Genomic DNA, 18796 nt, shown 5'->3' with positions numbered 1-18796 from the left:
TCCCCTCTTTCCCTTCCTGCACTTAACAAGAAAAGTTTTCAAAGCATCTAATAAAACTCAACTGACATATTTAAAGTGATGTACAGCACTTACTGCCTTGACATCAGTTTGTTTTGGGTGGAGATCTGGCTTTGAATTAGTTTCAAATGCCATGTCATTGGGCAAGCCCAGTTAGTCTGCCTGCACAGACACCCCCAAATTGCCTCATCTTCAGAGAAACTACACCCTGCTCAAAAGCCTGGCTCCCATCTCTAAGTGCCCTCGGGTGTTCTCTGGTAAAGCACACCCTTGAGTCATGTGTTTGACAGTAACCATTCCAGTCCAGTCCAGTAATCCATACTGATTACACTAAAGGCTCTAACTTACTAATCAGTCTTTGAAACAGTCTACCATCAGAAAGATTTAAGTGATTGAGTATTCAGATTAAGGACCATTACATCTCATACAATTTTCAGAGGAAGTCTACTTTTCTCCAGCCTTCTGGAACGACAGGATACATGGAGGATTCACTGTAAGCCCCGGGCTAAGTTTTAGGGTGGGTCTCCAGAGGCCACCTGGGAGGAAATCAGGAAATGGCAGTGCTATCCAAAGTCAATTATTACAAATGCCAATTTTCCTAAGCTATGAAATACTACGTACAAATATACACAACATATTGTGCAGCTTTAATTTTTGTATGTTACTGATGGTCTGGACTGAGTCAAGGCCTGAATAACAATGGCCCTTTTAAAAGACTTGAGGTTATACAAATGTGATATCTGACTATGCAGCCCAAGACTAAAAAGTCTCCTCTAAGAAAGGTACACAAGTAGGAAAGTAGGGCGGGCACAGAGGAACTATTTGTTTTGCAGCAGTGATCATTAATGCTCTTCTAACTATGCAAGTGAAATGGAAAGATACCTGGTTTCAAGTAAGGGTGCTTTGCTGCTCCTGTGGAAAGTATTACTCAAAAAAAGAAAGAAAAAGAAAAAATTGCCAAGGCAGGCTGAATTAATGACAGACACTGGCAGAGGCCATGCTTCAGTGACATGTATTAGAATGAGAAAGGCCGCAAGGTGAAGGGACTTTACTTTCCTCTCTGTCCTATCCCTCTCCCAGTATGCCGTCCTTAACACACCTCACCCCCACTCATGCTGCGTCCTCCCTGTCTTCTGCTCAGTGATGAGTGGATGAAATCGGCAATGTGACAAAGGGAGGGAAGAAAGGCCACAGCCTTTAATAGTATGATTTTTTGACACCTATGGCAGGTAAGACAAGGTGTGGTGTGGAGGAAGCAGTCCATTCTTGTCCCGGGGGAACCGTGTGGCTCCTGGGTACAGCAGTCTCGTGGTAGCCACCGTGGCGTGGCAGCAGAGCTACACACTCGAACCTGTCAGCTCTCAGTCTGAAGAGTGTTTCAGTCTACTTGCACCTTACTAAGGTTAGTGATGCCAGAAGCCCTGGGGCAATGGTCTATCCTTTGATCACAGCAATGGGTCTCAGTTTAATGGCCTTCTTGCTGATTCCGGCGTCATGGCAGGTATTCACCACATCTGTCACATTCTTATAGGACTCAGGAGCCTATGGGGGAGGGAGGGAGGGAGGAAATGCTGTAAAAAATCTATCTTAAAAGAATCTTTCAAACTTCACCTATAACTGTGAGAAATATATATTGGAGAAATATTGAGGGTTTCTCTTGTTTATCATCTTAGCAAAAATTAAAAACCCAAGTAAGCTCAGTGTTAGTAAGTAGATAAGCACTCTCACACTGTTACACATTTTCTTCCTATATTTCTTTTTTTCTTTTCTCTTGTTTTCCCGGGCATGGGGTTTGAACTCTGGGCCTGGGCACTGTCCCTCAGCTCTTCAGCAAAAGGCTAGCGCTCTACCACTTGAGTCACAGTGGCACTTCTGGTTTTCTGAGTGGTTTATTGGAGATAAGGGTCTCACGGCCTTTTCTGCCTGGGCTGGCTTTGAACCTCGATCCTCAGGTCTCAGCCTCCTTCATAGCTAGGATTACAGGCATGAGCCACCGGCACCCAGCTTCATCCTGTATTTCTAAAAACTGCAACTATAAACATTACTTTTACAGTTATGAAAAGCGATGAATGAAATTAAATAAAACAAACATACCAAAACCTTCCTGGAAGGAAATGCACCAAACCTATGTTAGTGATATTATCTCTGAATAGGAAAATTATTGGCAACTCTAATTTTTCAATGTATTTCTCCAATGGTAAAAAAAAATTCTCTGGAATGAGCATGCATTAATGACTTTCTCTTACTGTGGCTGAATATTAAACTCATAAATATAAAACTAAAACTATATGTGGATATATGTGCGCATTCACTCAAAACTTGTTTCTATGAGTTTCTAGTCAGACCCACCCTTCCCTCCTTTCCAGATCTGCCTTCTTGCTGCTAATAAACTTATCTCCCTGCTCCCACCCCACATGCCCTTATCCATGCCCATGCAGCTGATCTGCAAGACTCCATACATACTGTCCACTGTACCTGACAGCACCTATTTGGTCATGAGTCTCCTACACATTTAAGTTCCATCAGAAAGGTAATTATGTTAGTTTTGTTTATTATACTATCCCTAGCACCCATAGCATGTCTGTAAGTATAAGCTGAGTATGTTAAAAACATAACAAAACAAAAAAAAACCATGTGATATAAGTGGACCACCAAACATCAACAGTGGCTAATTCCAGATAGCAGCATCTGAGATGCTCCTTTTTTTTTTTTTTTTGTATTTTCCATATCTTTTTAATTAAAAATATATTATCCTAAGGACAGGAAAAATATATAAGTATTAAGAAAAGAAGGCTCAGGTTGGGAAGGTGGCTCAGTGGCAGAGTGCTTGCCTAGCATGCATGAGGCCCTGGGTTCAATTTCTCAGCACCACATAGGCAGAAAAAGCTGGAAGTGGCCCTGTGGCTCAAGCGGTCGAGCACTAGCTTTGAGCTGAAGAGCTGAGGGACAGTGCCCGGGCCCAGAATTCAGGCCCCACAATTGGGGGGTGGGGGAAAGGCTCTGTTATAATCCAATTTAGAAATTTTATTTTTAAGACTATACTCTTAATTATTAAAAGACCTGAAAAAGACCTCCGGGGATGAAGATACTGATTACAAATTAATTTTTAGCAGCAAAACCTGGAAAATACATAATGTCCATTATGGACACAGACTAAGGCACTCAGATGGTAGAATATTCAGTAATGACTTAAAAGTAACACAATTTTATAACATGTTAAATATAAAAAGGGACAACAAAACAACTTCTAGGGTACTTCGTTTCTAGATGACTAGTTTTCTTTTCTCTCTCTTTTTTGGATTGGTTGTGGGGCCTGAACTCTGGGTCTGGGCACTGTCCCTCAGCTCTTCAGCTCAAGGCTAGCGCCTTACCACTTGAGCCACAGCACCACTTCTGGCTTTTTCTGTTTATATGGTAAGGAATCGAACCCAGGGACTCATGCATGCAAGGCAAGCACTCTGCCACTGAGCCACCTTCCCAGCCCTCACGTATATTTTAAAAAAGGAAGTTATGTACTTCTAATTTAAGCATGCATGTATAAGTATAGATCACTTAAACAAAACCTTTCCTCTAGTGAATTAAACAGAACTTTTTCTCTAAACATTGGCTCCTTTTTCAAATTTGCTTTCCAACTGAAACTTAGGTATGCAAGTGTACAAAGCAAGGTGAGAAGATCTTCGGATTAAATGATCACAAAGCTTACATGTAAACAAAGGCTACATAGCAACTATATAGACAGACAATATTAGAACTGAAGTTTATATGGACTTGGCTTATGCTAAATGTTTATCAGAACTTCACTCACCTCTTCCATAACTAGTTTGGGTGAAGCGACACGGATTGCAATCCCCATATCTGCCAATTTGTCTAAGACATCCTGGAAATCTAAATTACGTCGCGACTTTGCTCGGGACAACGCACGGCCCTAGAAGAAGAACATACAGGAATGAATTTCATGCTATACATTCTGAGCTAAAGTTAATGTATCATCAGGTACCTAAACTTATTTACAAATTAAGCAAGTGAACAGGTTTTAATGAAGCACTGTGATAGCTGGGATGTAGCTTTGCGTCAGTTAAAGCTCTATCATTTATAAATAAGTTACAGCAAATTCTGTGATAATTTCCCAGTCTGAATTTTCTGGATTTGCAGGTGTGCAACAGTCCCTAGCCCTCCCAGGACCTTGCTGAGACCGGGGGGGGGGGGTACTAAGTGACTAAACAACACATTTTATAAGGAATAATTTCCAAGAAGTGGTCTCGACAGACAGATGCAAAACTTAACTTTGTTCATGCTCAACCAGGTCCATGTACCTACAGAACAAAGGTAAACTGGAGAGAGACTTCTTAGAGGCTCCTGTGTTGCTTACCGCTCCATGACAGGTTGTCCCAAAGGTCTCAGTCATGCCCTGTTCAGTGCCCGTAAGAACATAACTGCAGGTTCCCATGGTGCCGCCAATAAGCACCGGCTGTCCAGTGAGCTGAGGACACACAAAACCAACACACGAAGTCACCAGGAACAACACTGCTTTGCATGCTTGAAAGGAAAGTTTTCCTCTTGCACTGCAGAACTGTGGGACTCAAGACCCATCATCCTTCAAACTACGTTGACCCTACTTTGATTCTTTGGTAACTGGGAGAGTAGGGAAAAGGAATGAAATGGAGATGCGGGGACCAGGGAGAGCAGACTGCAGCAATATAGGAGCAAAGAAAAATCCAAGAAAGTGGAGGGCAGTGTTCCTAGAACAACTATCTTGACTAAGGCCATAACTTTGTTGGCTGTAGTTTTCCTTATTTGTGAATAGAGTAGCTAAGAGATTTTCCCACTCTACCTCAGCCAGACACCAAAAGGCTCTAAGCAATAAAACAGACCGAACTTAATCTTTATCCCACCTTCCACTATTTCCAAGGCCTTAATTTTGTTAGTGGAATAAGCTCTACCCAGGGTAGCACATTTTTGACAGCACCATGATGGAGAGGAAGCACTGCCCTCCTTTTCTGTACACAAGTGCTGCTTCAATGCATCCATGTTTAGCATGACTTAAATCATGACCCCATCACTTAAAATACAGACATAGGGAGACGTACTTGGTAATCAACAGCAATGAGCGGGTGGTGAGGAGGGAAAGCACGGGTGGAGCCCTTCCTGTGCACCAACAGTGTTCGCTCCTTTCCATCTACCACATGCTGCTCCACTTTGGCAATATTGTGAGAAACGTCATAGATCACATGCAGGTCCAAGTCATCGGGCGTCGTGTTGAAGACCTTGGCAAAAGCCTGGGAGAAAAGCTTAAGTTAAAATATGCCAGTGCTGGTGGTTCATGCCTGTAGTTCTAGCTACTCAGGAAGCTGAGATGTGAGGATCAAGGTTCAAAGCCAGCTTGGCAAGCAGATAAGTCCCTGAGATTCTTTTTTTTTTTTTTTGGGGGGGGGGTCCGGTCATGGGGCCTGAACTCTGGGCCTGGGCTGGCTTTGAACCGCAATCCTCAGATCTCAGCCTTCTGAGTAGCTAGGATTACAGGCGTGAGCCACTAGCGCCCGGCTCCCTTAGATTCTTATCTCTAACCACCAGAAAACCAGAAGTGGTGCTGGGGCTCAAAGTGGAAGAGCATTAGCCTTGAACAAAAAAGCTCAGGGACAGGACTCAGTCCTTGAGTTTAAGCCCCATGACTGACCCAAAAAAAAAAAAAATCTACCAGAACCAGCTCTTCAGAACTTATCTTACTGGCTTCATCTAGTTTGATCCTGAAGGGAATAAGGGAATTTAGAGTTGAAAATGGCGGTATCACTAATCTCCACATAAAGGAGAGAGACGGTAGCTGTTTAGTCCACACTCCCGTCCCTCCACTCCAGCTCTGGTTGCAAGGCTGCCTGGCTGCCCTCAATCCCCTCCCCCAAAAAACACTTCTCCAGCCTTCCTAACCTCAGCAAATCTGAGAAATCACTTTGGTTTCTTTTAGCTCATTTCCCCGGCCTACCTGATACTCTGCTGACTCAGGTGACACGCAAACCTCACACTTCTACAGTCCTTTTTTTGTTTTTTTTTGAGTGGTAGAGGTTTGAACTCAAACCCTGCCCTTGAGTTAAATGGTAGGCAAATGCACTGTCACTTGAGCTACACCTCCAGCCTTAGCATTCTGAACATCATATCAATTTGTAAAACCACACCCCACATGCTTTCATTTTGACTGCTCTAGTTGAATGCCCGACTTGATGATTAACTAGGAAGAGGAGAGCAACAAGACTGTACCTGACGGGTTAAGAAGGTCATGGAAGAGCGGTTAACCCAGGCATAGTTCCCCGCCGCTGCCATCCCCTTCAGGTAGTCCTGCCCCTCAGGGGAGGAGATGCGAGCACAAGCCAGTTGGCGGTCATTGACTATGATCTTGTCTCTCTTCATGGCCTTTTCCATAGCTACCAGTGCATCTGGAATGAAAGAGCAACAAGTCTGAACCAGTTAGGTTTCCCTTCAATCACTCTCAGATTTACCGAAGAAAGGCTACATTCAAATCCATCCTACAAAGAGAAAACAAAGGAGAAATACAACTTTCCTTTGATGTGCCTCTGAGTTCATCTATTTGCTCAGTCAAGATATACTTACCTGCCAGAATGTTCTCTTAAAAAGAGAACACTATGTAGGCACAAACCCAACATGTGCTCAAGAAGCCCAAATGAGGGAGAATGATGGGAGGGGTGACAGCGATCAAGAGTCATTCCTCATAAACTGACTTGCTGACTTGAAACCCCTTTGTCTAACTACTTAAAGGTAATAACAAAATTACAATAGAAAGAAAAGAAAAAAGAATCAGATGTGTACACAAATGGCAACAATTTGATCTGAGTGCCTTCCTCCCCAACCTCGGAACAAAAGAGAAGGGAAATAAAAACCACTCTTATTACCATCCTGGTCTCCAGAAAATTCTGAAAGGCCAGTTAATGCTTCATGTATCTACTGGATTAAACAACCTAATGACACAAATGATTAACTCTTACAGGATGAGATATAAACACAAGGCCGAACTGTAACGTTACATCTGATGGTTATAGTTCCCACGTGCTTATGTACTTTTTCATACATCCACTAATCTTTCACACACCCAAAGGACCCTTTGCCCTTATTCTTGTTTTTGTTTGCGTTTTTTTTTCTGCCATGCATACCTTTTCTAAGGCTCATCTCCATGTTGTATCCATGAAGCCACCTCTAAGATCCTTCTCCTAAACATATTTATTTTCTTTCTATGATCTTTTTTCCCCCCTTTTTGTCAGTTGTGGGGCTTGAACTCGAGGCCTGGGTTCTGTTCGTAAACTTTTTGCTCAAGGCTAGTAGTTTACTACTTGAGCCACAGCTTCACTTTTGGTTTGCTGTGGTTAATTGGAGATACGGAGTCTCACAGAGTTTTCTGCCAGAGTTAGCTTCAAACCATGATCCTCAGATCCCAGTCTTCTGAGTAGCTAAACATGACTTCTCCTTCATGAGACAATGATTCCACCACAGCACTAATCTTGCAGAGCAGGAATCTGAAACTTCCTGAATGAATGACTACTTCATCAGTTACAGTCAATGTTTTCTTGGCAAGACAGTTAATAGTAACCCCTAAGTAAATGTAATGGTAAATAGAGCTGACATTCATTGAATGCTTCCTAAGGAAGTACCAGGCACTCAGGTGCTTAACACACATTATTTTACTAACCTTCCATGACTACACCATATAAAATAATGGTTACACTCATTTCAGTTGACAAAGGCCAAATGAAATTATTTAGATCACAAGTTAGGAGAAGAGTATAAAGAACCCACGGGATAAAGTTTGAGCTGTCTTAAGCTTCTAGCTGGCTACCCATAAAAAATACATTTTAGCACCAAGTGAAAAAATCAGTTGTAGAATGTACCTGTGGCTACTTGGTGGCCCAAGCCTCTGCTTCCGCTGTGTATCATCACACACACCTGCCCCTTATGGTCGATGCCCATTTTCTTAGCAGCATACTCATTGAAAATCTCATCCACAACCTGAATTTCTGCATAGTGGTTGCCTGCTCCCAGGGTCCCCAACTGCAAATGTAAAAATGTCTGATTAAGTAACTTCAATCTGGTTTGAAGAAGACCCACTTAAAAAATAAAGAAGCAAAAACAAGCCATAACCATCACCAAAATAACCATACAAATAATGCTTTATATCACAGCAAAAATTCTGATCTGAGAAATGCTTCCATTATTGGAATATTCCACACAAAAATAATAGAGACTGGCTTCTGAGGTCTATTAAGTGTTTGAATTGCACATATGTAAAGAGCTTCATATGGGCTGGGAAGGTGGCTCAGTGGTAGAGCGCTTGCCTTGCATGCATGAGGCCCTGGGTTCAATTCCTCAGTACCACATAAGCAAAAAGAAAAAAGCCGGAAGTGGCGCTGTGGCTCAAGTGGCAGAGCGCTAGCCTTGAGCTGAAGAGCTGAGGGACAGCGCCCAGGTCCAGAGTTCAGGCCCCATGACGACCTCTTCCCCCCCCCCAAAAAAAAAGAGCTTCATAAACCAAAAACCCTTGTCATTAAACGACACATGGGACATTACAAGCATCATTAAGAGAAGGGTCAAGTTCCAGGCAAAATGCTAGTTCATGAAGATCCTTAGCTAAGGACCAGGTTCAAATTCATTTTCTGCTGAAAGAACATAACATACCCTTAGGCTAAGCTAACAATGATCCAGAGAACCAGAGAATAACAGTGCTAGTCTTCAGAGATTGCCAAGTTTTAACTAGTCAACCCCCACTCTGCTTACTGGGGCTTGAACTCAGGGCTTGGGCAGGCTTTAAATTGTGATCCTCAGATCTCAGTCTCCTGAGTAGCTAGGCTTATAGGTGCTGAGCTCAAACTTTTTTCAATAAAGACAAGCCCCAGAGAGGCCAAAAGTTTTGCCGAAGGCCAGAGTGAAGTGCTAGCAAAGCTATCACCATGAGCTGCAAATTTCATATCTGGGGTACTCTTTTTATTTTTTATTTTTATTTTTGGTCCGGTCGTGGGGCCTGAACTCTGGGCCTGGGCGCTGTCCCTCAGCTCTTCAGCTCAAGGCTAGCACTCTGCCACTTGAGCCACAGCTCCACTTTGGCTTTTTTCTTATGTGGTGCTGAGGAGTCGAACCTAGGGCCTCAAGCATGCAAGGCAAGCGCTCTACCACTGAGCCACCTTCCCAGCCCTCTCTTTTTTTTTTTAACTGTATTTTTTTGTTTTCTTCTTTTTTGGTGCTGGGGATTGAACCCAGGACGTTATACTCACTAGGCAGGCGCTCTGCCACTGAGCTACATCCCAGCCCCATATCTGGGATACTCTTAATCTCGTGGACACCATGAACTGACAAGGTAAATGTCTTCATTTTAACTGACAGAAAACTTTTAGCCAAATCTACAAACTGTTCAAGTATGCTCATATGTAATTTTGGCATATGACATAAACCTTATATATAATCATATTCCATTTCTTCTCATCTACTTTGAATTTGTGAAATCTTGGTTTTTTTTTTTAATTAACTTTGTAAGTTCCATAATTTTTTTTTTTAGAAGACTGGTACATAAACAGATTTGCAGTCTTTTGCTAAAACGAGAAAAACCCTGAGAATGGATGGATATATATATATATATGTAAATATAAATATATACACATATATATGAATACATATATATGTATATATACAAAAGATAGATTCCTTTTCCTTAATTAAAAGACCTAAATGTAGGGAGCTAGCATGTATTCCCTGCAAGGTGAGAGTTACCTGAGGAAGGCCTCTTTTCTTGGCCCTGGCGGAGACTTTGTTGGGGTCAGCTTGCAACATCCTTCCATACTCTTCACAGTGCTCCTTGTCTTCAGCCCAGGCATATCCTTCCCTTAGGGACCAATCAACACCCATCTCTAAGGCCTCCTCCAGGTCTCTGGGTGAGCAATAGAAAGGGCTAGTCATTTCACAGCAATGGTGACAAAGCCTAAGAAAGACCGCATCTCAAAGAGCAGATGAACTCACTACAATTACTACCTCTTGTGAACCACTTTGTGCTAGTTAGCATATGCTACAGAAACTCCATAGGTTTTTTTGAGGAAAGCAGTCGGGTACTGTCACACCTATAATCCTAGCTACTAAGGAGGCTGAGATCTGAGGATCCCAGTTCAAAGCCAGCCTGGACAGCAAAATTCTCAAGACTCTTTCCTCCAATTAACCACTGAAAAATCAGGAAGTGGAGCTGTGGTTCAAGTAGTGTTAGCTTTGAGCACAAAAGCTCAGGGACAGTGCCCAGTAATCAGATCTCCCCACCATAAATAAGTAAATAAATAAATAACACTATAAATGGTGAAAGTCACATTTGAAATGCTGATTTTATTTGACATTTATATAGTTCAGTGTACTTTGGAATCTTTGTTGGTCATGGGGCTTGAACTCTGGGCCTGGGCACTGTCCCTGTGCTCTTCAGCTCAAGGCGAGTGCTCTACCTCTTGAGCCACAGCGCCACTTCCGGTTTTCTAGTGGTTTATTGGAGATCAGAGTCTCACGGACTTTTCTGCCCAGGCTGGCTTTGAACCATGATCCTTAGATCTCAGACTCCTTCATAGCTAGGATTATAGGTGTGAGAGCTTGTACTTTGGAATCTTTTAATATATCTCCTTTTGATCCTGAATTCCATGTGACTATGATTAAACAGCCACAGAAATCAATGATCAGATATCACTATTTACTTATTACTAGAAAACCTTCAAAAAAAAAGACAAATAATAAAGGTATCTAAGCTTCTTTAGGCAATACAGATTTTTTTTTTCTTTTTTTTGGTGGTGCCAGTACTGGGGCTTCAAGTCAGAGCCTGGGCACTTTTTTTTCCCCCAAGGATAGCTCTTAATATCACTTGAGCCACAGTTCCACTTCAGTTTTTGGCTGGTTAACTGAAGATAAGAGTCTCATTTGTCCGCTTAGACTGGCTTTGAGCAGACAAATGAGATCCTCAGGTTGCAGCTTCCTGAGTAGCTAGGATTATACATGAACCAACAAGCTTGCAATACAGGTTCGATTTTAATGTCTATTCACACCTTCACCAAAGTATAATGTGGCTTCACTGCAGCCATAACGTGAGGCCGAGAGGAATACATTAAATGCTTAGAGTGGAAAGGCTTTACTTTTATCCATGGTTCACCCTCTTCCAAAGCATGACCAGAGAGACTATAGCTTTCATCATTCCCCTCCTCTTGACCCCAACTAACAGCCTAGGATAAAACGACTATCTGAAGCATTTGTCAAGATGCTTGATATTTACAATTACATTTATACTTTAAATGCTTTAAAATGGAGCTGTATGACAAGGATCATGTGAAATCAGAAAAACCATCAGAATAATCATCTTCTAAGTACATCTTTATGAAAATGTTATTTCTAATTTGGTGGGAGTTTTGTAACACATAATAGCTATAATATTTGTGTTTTGTTAACTGCTTTTTGTCTTTTCCTTTTTGGTATTGGGGACTGAACTCAGGAGACTGCATTTGCTAGGTAAGTGCTTTGCCACTGAGCTACATCCCAGCCCACAATATTTCTTCATAAGTATTCTGCAGAATTTAAGGAGCACTGTTTCATACAAGTACAACAGTACAGTCAATACCTCTGATAGGCAATCATACTGTAATGTGGCGTTTAAATTACTATTTAAAGTGCAACTTCTCTGTCATCATTCAAAAGGGAGGTTGTGGAAAACTAAGTTCAAAGAACTTTTGAATTCTGACATTACTTACCAAGTTATTTAGAAAACCTTTCTTAACTCCAATTTTCTTTCTTGTAAATCAGAGGTAATGGGGCTATTGTCTAAATTAAATGACATCAGTACATGGTGCCTTACATTTAGGAAGTGCTAAATATTAGCCCAGATAATTCTATCATTAATACTACTCTATGGCAAGGACCTTTCTTTCTTCCTTCGTTTTCTGGCTTAGTCAGCTTTGTTTTGTAGCTCTAGGGATTGCACATACACTATTGCTTCATCTTTGAATTTTAGTATATTGCCTAGACTAACTTTGAAACGTTGGGCTAAAATGATCCTCCTGCCTCAGCCTCCCAACTCAAGGTCTGATCTAATGAAGACTCTGACTGTCACCTAGATCTCATATTTATAAAACTACCTCATTTGTACTTCCTGAAAAGTGACCGAGCAATCCCAATCTCTAAGGTCCCTGCATGAGAAATGAAGGTGAGGGCCATGGGGTTTTCCGCTCCCATTTGCTCTTACTTGGCATTCATCGGGATGACTCCTTTTGATCCCACCCCAACAGGAATGTGGTCAAACATAGCCTGGGCAAGTTGTTCCTTCACAGGTTGGACATCACTTTCATCTAAATTGGTTCTTAGCAAGCGGACACCACAGTTGATGTCAAACCCCACACCACCTACAAAATGCAGAGGAGTCAGTTAAGTGTTAGCACAACAAGGTGGTCAGTTGTTACTTGAAGTTTCTCACCAGCAATACCAGGGTTAAAAATACAGCCACATTCTATTTTTGGCAGTCCTGGGATTCTAAATTCAGCATCGTGTTCTTGCTAGGCAGGGTCTCTACCCTGAGCCATCTCCAATCCAAGGAGCCAGTCTCAAAAAACAACTATGTCATAAGACATAAAAGAGAGTCTCTGCTCATGTAATCTGATGACACTGAAATAATCCACAGTAACTCATACAATAAAGGTACGTAATGGCCAGCAGGGCAGTAATGAACAAAGAATAACATGTCAGTTAATATGAGTAATGTTCCTCTTGCTCAGTTGTCAGATGTAACTAACTTTTGGCTTTGCTAGTTCTTTCTGTTATGCATCTTTTCATTTCATTACTATTTGCTCTTAACTTTCTATCTTTCTACTTTTGGGGGATCTAATTTTGTCTTCTAATGAGATATTTCAGCTTTTCCTCTTTCCTAATTTGTACAGTATATAATTGCACTCAAGAATGGCAGTAACCGTAATTAAAAATGTTCAGATTTAAGTATTTTGTTTTGAGACAGGATTTCATTAGGTCACCCAGGCCAGTCTCAAACTATTTTTTTTTTTTTTTTGGTCTGGTCCTGGGGCCTGAACTCTGGGCCTGGGCGCTGTTCCTCAGCTCTTCAACTCAAGGCTAGCGCTCTACCACTTGAGCCACAGCGCCATTTCCGGCTTTTTTCTTTTTGCTTATGTAGTGCTGAGGAATCGAACCCAGGGCCTCATGCATGCAAGGCAAGTGCTCTACCACTGAGCCACCTTCCCAGCCCCCCAGTCTTAAACTCTTAAGTGATCAGAGGTCTCATTCCAGCCTCCTGAGTTGCAGGAATGTATCACTGCATCTAGTTTGAAGGCTGCATTTTCTTTCTTTCTTTTTTTCTCTAAAAAGTAGGTTCTAAGCATGAAGTTTGGGAACCAGGATATAGATTCAGACATGATTTGCTCTAGGTGTGATTTTGGAAAGATTCCTTCAAGATCCCTTAGGTTCTTCCTCCCAGCCAGCCAGCCAGCCAAGCAGCTTATCTGCATAGTCAGCTTCTCTAGGATGAGCTGGGAAGTATCTGGCATGGGTGGCAGGAGAGTTCTCTGCTACTTTCTCCCCCACTTGGGGGTGGGGCTGGGCTGTAGATGAACCAGACCAGGAAAGGATGCTCTGGGATCTAGCCTGCTGTTCCCCCCTCCCCTCAAGGATGGGGTGGGGACTGTGGAGAGAACCAGGGTAGGGAAAGAAGAGGCTAGGATCTGACCTGGGACTCCCCACTACAGGCTCTTCAGCAAAACAGCCATCAGCAATCAGACCTAAGCTGTGTGTGTGTGTGAGCCTTGTGGCTTGAACTCAGCCTGGGCACTGTCCATATGCTCAAGACTAGCATTCTACCACTTGAGCCACATTTCCATATAAGCCAGTGTGGGCACACAGGAGTTCTTTGTGTTTGCTCTCTTCTACTTATGAACTCCACTTCCACTTTTGAACTCATTTAATCCTCATAATAATGCTAGGTGATAAATAACATTATTAGAACTATGAGGTAACTGTCGTAAAGGCACAAGATGTTTCTATAAAGTCAGTGTCTGAATGATGTTTGGCACTGATGGAACATGGTAAAAAGGAGAGACAAAGAAAGAAGCAACATGCCTAACAGCAGATACACATAGGGCCTTACCTGGGGAAACCACAGCTTCTGGGTCATCCATGTCGAAGGCTGCCATATTCCCAATGGCAAACCCATAGCCCGAATGGACATCAGGAAGACCAATAGATCGCTGGAAGAGAAACTCAGAGTGAAGAATTCCTTTCTCACTCTCTAGTACTCAGGCTGCATGACTCTCAAATAGGCTGTGAGCTAAGCTTTCCCAAGATTAAGAATGTTATTACTATCCCCCATCTTCCCAATTGGTAGAAATTGAGAAAAAAAAATTTTCATGAAGGGTAACTTTTAACCAAAGAAATTTAAAACAGAAACTCAAAAAAGAAAACAACAAAAAAAAAAGATTTTTGAGGAGACCACATACTAACTTTAAGGGACTACTAACTTTTAAGATTGTTTTATTATATTGACAAATTATGGTTATGCCAGGTTAAAGAAGAAGTAAATAGCTGGGTGCCGGTGGCTAACACCTGTAATCCTAGCTACTGAGGAGATTGATATCTGAGGATCACGGTTCAAAGCCAGCCTGGGCAGAAAAATCTGTGACACTCTTATCTCCAATTAACCACTAGAAAACCGGAAGTGGTGCTGTGGCTCAAGAGGTAGGTAAGAGCACTTGCCTCGGGCTGAAGAGCGCAGGGATAGCGCCCAAGCCCAGAGTTCAAGCCCCATGACCGACAAAAAAAAAAAAAAAGGTAAATACATGGCTTATATAGGTCATTAGAGCTAAACAATCACAGACAAAAGTAACTGATTTGTAACATGAGTACTGTTCCCAGAAAAGGACTCTGTCCCAATACAATAAGCATTTATGGTGGTGTCAGACATACAAGAATTCTTAAATGCCAAGTCTTTTCACTCCTCATTCCTCCAGTTAAGCACTCAGCAGAACATGAACAGGGCGTAAAAGTAGCTATAAAAATGTCTTGCCAAGTAGGCCCATTTTCAACATCTACTTCTAAATCTGACTATTTTCTTGGTGAGGATCCACATTTACTGTCAATTCCATCTCAGTAACAAACTTCCTTTGTCCAACCATGCCCTGTGTTGTCCTTCCTGCCTCTACACAATCCCAATCCCTAAACTTATTTTCTTTCCGTTTCTTCTTCAACTATATTTGTGAACAGAGCAGCCTTGAAGCTTACAGAAGTGGTGCATGGGTCAAGCAATCATAATGTTACTGTGACAGATTAGTAGAAACCAGAAAAACCACCTCAAAGTTCTTTGGTACTTATAGATTCTCACAAAAGCAACCAGAAGTGGAGAAGCCATCCAGATTTAATCATTGCTAAGGTCTCAGGGTTATTGCTAGGGGTTCAAAGGCCACTGTCTGTTAGGTATAGTCATCCATTTCTTCACCAAAGTTTAGGTAACAAATATACACAACTAAAGTTCTGTGACTCACGTGAATAATCCCAGGAAGAGCTGCCACATTGCCTATCTGTTTCATGGCTGGTAGGAAGCCACCAATACCTGAAGACAAAAACTCAGTCTTAGAAAGAGGGGCACATTTGATTTTTAGCATTAATTATATTCATGTTTCTAGACTGTTGTACACAAAGGGAGAGTAAGTTAGGGCTATTAAACCAACAAAGTGTAGAAACATGGTTAGAAAGTAAGTGAGAAGGTAAGTTACATGATAGGAAACTAGAGTAAATACCAAAACATGCTGCCAGTGTTTTGTACATACCATGAGAAGTTTGCTTGCAAATATTATTCCATAAGTATAAAGCCGAACTATTAACCTTTAGGTTGTCAGCATGAAAATGTATTCTTTTAATAGAAAAAGAAATCAACAACCCGGGTGCCGGTGGCTCACGCCTATAATCGTAGCTACTCAGGAGGCTAAGATCTGAGGATCACGGTTTAAAGCCAGCCCTGGCAGGAAAGTCTGTGAGAATCTTGTCTCCAATAAACCACTCAAAAACCAGAAGTAGCACTGTGGGTCAAGTGGCAGGGTTCTCGCCCTGAGCTGAGGAGCTCAGGGTCAGCACCCAAGATTAGAGTTAAAGCTCCACGACCGACAAAAAAAAAAAAAAAAAAAAATCAATGAAGAAGGGCAATGGAAAGAGAGAAACTGAAAAATTCAGAGTTGGGGGAAGTCGGGGCCCAGTCCAACCCTGCTGCCTTCTATAAGACCAAGTTGTTAAGTGCTTTGGTTCACTTCAAGTCTTTTTTGTTGTTGGTTGTGGGACTTGAACTCTGAGCCTAGGCACTATTCCTGAGCACTTCAGCCTAAGGCGAGTGCTCTACCCCTTGAGCCACAAAGCCACTTCCAGTTTTCTGGTGATTTACTGGAGATAAGAGTCTGATGGAATTTTCCTGCCTGGGCTGGTTTTGAACCGTGATCCTCTGATCTCAGCCTCCTGAGTAGCTAGGATTACAGGTGTGAGCTACCGGTGCCTGGCTTCACTTCAAGTCTTGATCATTCTATGACAACATTTTAAAACTGCAATTACTCAAGATACTATTTAGTCAGGCCACAAGGGGGAGGGGTGAGGACTTGCAGCAGTCCAAGTGCAGCTCTAATGTACTCACCACCGCCCCGACAGGCATTCCGTAGCTCCTCGAACATCAATTTCTCCAGTGCATCATTCACATAGAAAACTCCTTCAACCTGGTACCAAAGAAAAGGACAGACATCTGGGCATGTGATCATAAAATACAGGTGCCAGGGACAGAATACACTGTATGCAATACTTTGTGTTGTTGCTTTACTTAGTATCAAACTTTTAGATTACCTTCAGCAAGAAGAAAACTTCCTGACAAAGACTGAAAGATGGTTTTGGAGCAAGGGTTGGATGAGAAATGCTTGACCAGTAATATCTATGCAAATATTTCAGAATCAGAAAAACTCAGAAATCTCAAGCACTTCTAGTCCCAAGCATTTCTGAAAAAGGAGACTTGTATTTTGCAATGTTCACAAACTGTTGTTTGAAGATGTGTGCCCTGCTTGAACAACATGCATGTTAAGACGCACTATTTATCAATAAGAAATAATAAGCAAATGAATAAACCACACTGCTACAAAACCAAAGGGAAATGAGAAAGCACTGCTTTATCACTGTGAGCCTTTGCTCTCCTCTGTGATGAGCAAAGTGATATGCTGATAGGGGACATTGAATATTGAGCAAAGAAAAGAATAGCTCATCAGGTACTTCTCTTTTTCCTTCCGTCTTTCTTTCCCTTCTCCTTCCCTCATTCCTTATTTGCTGGTACTGGGGCTTGAACTCAGGCCTCTTGCTTTTTTGCTTAGGCTGGTGCTCTACCATTTAAACCATACCTCCACTTTTAGCTTTTTGTTGGTTAGAAAAAAAAAGTCTCTTGGCTTTGTCTTCTCAGGCAGACTTCAACCCATCATCCTCCAATCTCAGCCTCCTGAGTAGCTAGGATTATAGGCATGGGCCACTCGAACCCACTTCCCTTTAAAAAAAAAAAAAGGAGACTTAAGCCTTGCTGGTCCTTGATGTTATTGGGAACTTTTTTTTTTTCTTTCATAGAGACACAGGACTGCAAACCTTCAGTGAACTTGCAGGGCATCTTAAGTCATCTCAAGAGCTACTTAACACACAGTGGCACCTAAACTTCACAGGGAAGGCTTGAACACAAAGGACAAGCCTGAGATAGTAAGCTCAGGCTTTCAGTCAGTGGTCTTGGCCTTCAAAGATGATGCATTTGTATCATCACAGCAGAGAAGAAAGGCCTGGCCCAGCATCTTCCTAGGTTGTATGGAAATCTGTGTGGCCCAATGATCCTAAGAGTCCTTTCTCCAAGAAACCAAGGTGGGCACCAGAGGCTCACACCTGAAATCCTAGCTACTCCAGGCTGATATCTGAGATTTATAGCCGGCCTAGGCAGAAGAGTCCATGTTAATCAGCAAAAAGCCAGAATTGGAGTTGTGGCTCAAGCCTTGAGCAAAGGAGCTTTGAGCAAGCCTTGAACCAAGCAGCACCCACCACAGACTTTGAGTTCAATCCACAGTACTAGCTGGCATACCCAGGTGTGTACACATACACATACACACTGTCGCCTGTTATTAAAAAGTTTTGGAACGGAGCTGTGGCTCAAAGTGGTAGAGCACTAACATAGCCTTGAGCCAAAGAGCTAGGAATAGCCCCTTCGGCACTGTTTTCAAGCCCCAGGACCGACAAAAACAAGGAATGAAACGAAACCCGTTGGAGCCGGGCGCCAGCGGCTGACGCCGGTAAATCCATGACACTGAGGAGGCTGAGATCTGAGATTCCGGTTCAAAGCCAGATCGGGCGGGTTCAGTCCGTGAGAGTCTTAGGTCCAATTAAGGAATAAAACGCCAAGCTCGGGGACAACGCCCAGGCCCAGAGTTCAGCCTCTAAGAAAGGCACGTAAAAAAAAAAAAAGAAAAGAAAGTGACGGTCTGGGGTGAACACCGGTCTGCAAGCGTCGTACAACGTCTGGCACATGATCAAAACCCACGGAGGCGCAAAGAGGAGCGGAGTTCGGGTGGCAGCAGGTGCGGGGCTGCGGGGCCTGCTGGGCTGCGGGGCCTGCTGGGCTGCGGGGCCGCCCGGCTGCGGGGTGAGTGCGAACGGCCGCCTCCCTCTCCTGGGGATGGAGGGCTGCAGAACCCAGCGGCGGACCGGGAGGGGACGGGACAGGGCGGGGGGTGGG

The 18796-nt window shown here is 42.7% G+C and overlaps 1 protein-coding gene across 1 annotated transcript in view; it reads right to left on the bottom strand.

Annotated features, from left to right (window-relative positions):
* Nucleotides 1–1014: 1014 nt before the first annotated feature.
* Rtcb (RNA 2',3'-cyclic phosphate and 5'-OH ligase) overlaps nt 1015–18796 on the bottom strand; it is an 18059-nt gene continuing 277 nt past the window's right edge. The window contains exons 2-12 of the mRNA XM_013024939.1: nt 16688–16766; nt 15555–15622; nt 14165–14264; nt 12263–12419; nt 9778–9934; nt 7908–8067; nt 6268–6443; nt 5106–5294; nt 4388–4498; nt 3824–3943; nt 1015–1560 (exon numbers count right to left, since the gene is read on the bottom strand). Coding sequence (XP_012880393.1) covers nt 1453–1560; nt 3824–3943; nt 4388–4498; nt 5106–5294; nt 6268–6443; nt 7908–8067; nt 9778–9934; nt 12263–12419; nt 14165–14264; nt 15555–15622; nt 16688–16766 — 1425 coding nt within the window. The 3' untranslated portion in view covers nt 1015–1452. The remainder of the gene's footprint in view (nt 1561–3823; nt 3944–4387; nt 4499–5105; nt 5295–6267; nt 6444–7907; nt 8068–9777; nt 9935–12262; nt 12420–14164; nt 14265–15554; nt 15623–16687; nt 16767–18796) is intronic.

Source organism: Dipodomys ordii, unplaced genomic scaffold, assembly GCF_000151885.1.
Source record: "Dipodomys ordii isolate 6190 unplaced genomic scaffold, Dord_2.0 Scaffold79, whole genome shotgun sequence".
Lineage (NCBI taxonomy): Eukaryota > Metazoa > Chordata > Mammalia > Rodentia > Heteromyidae > Dipodomys > Dipodomys ordii.
The sequence above is the reverse complement of the archived record's forward strand: the minus strand, read 5'-3'. Positions and strand labels throughout refer to the sequence as shown.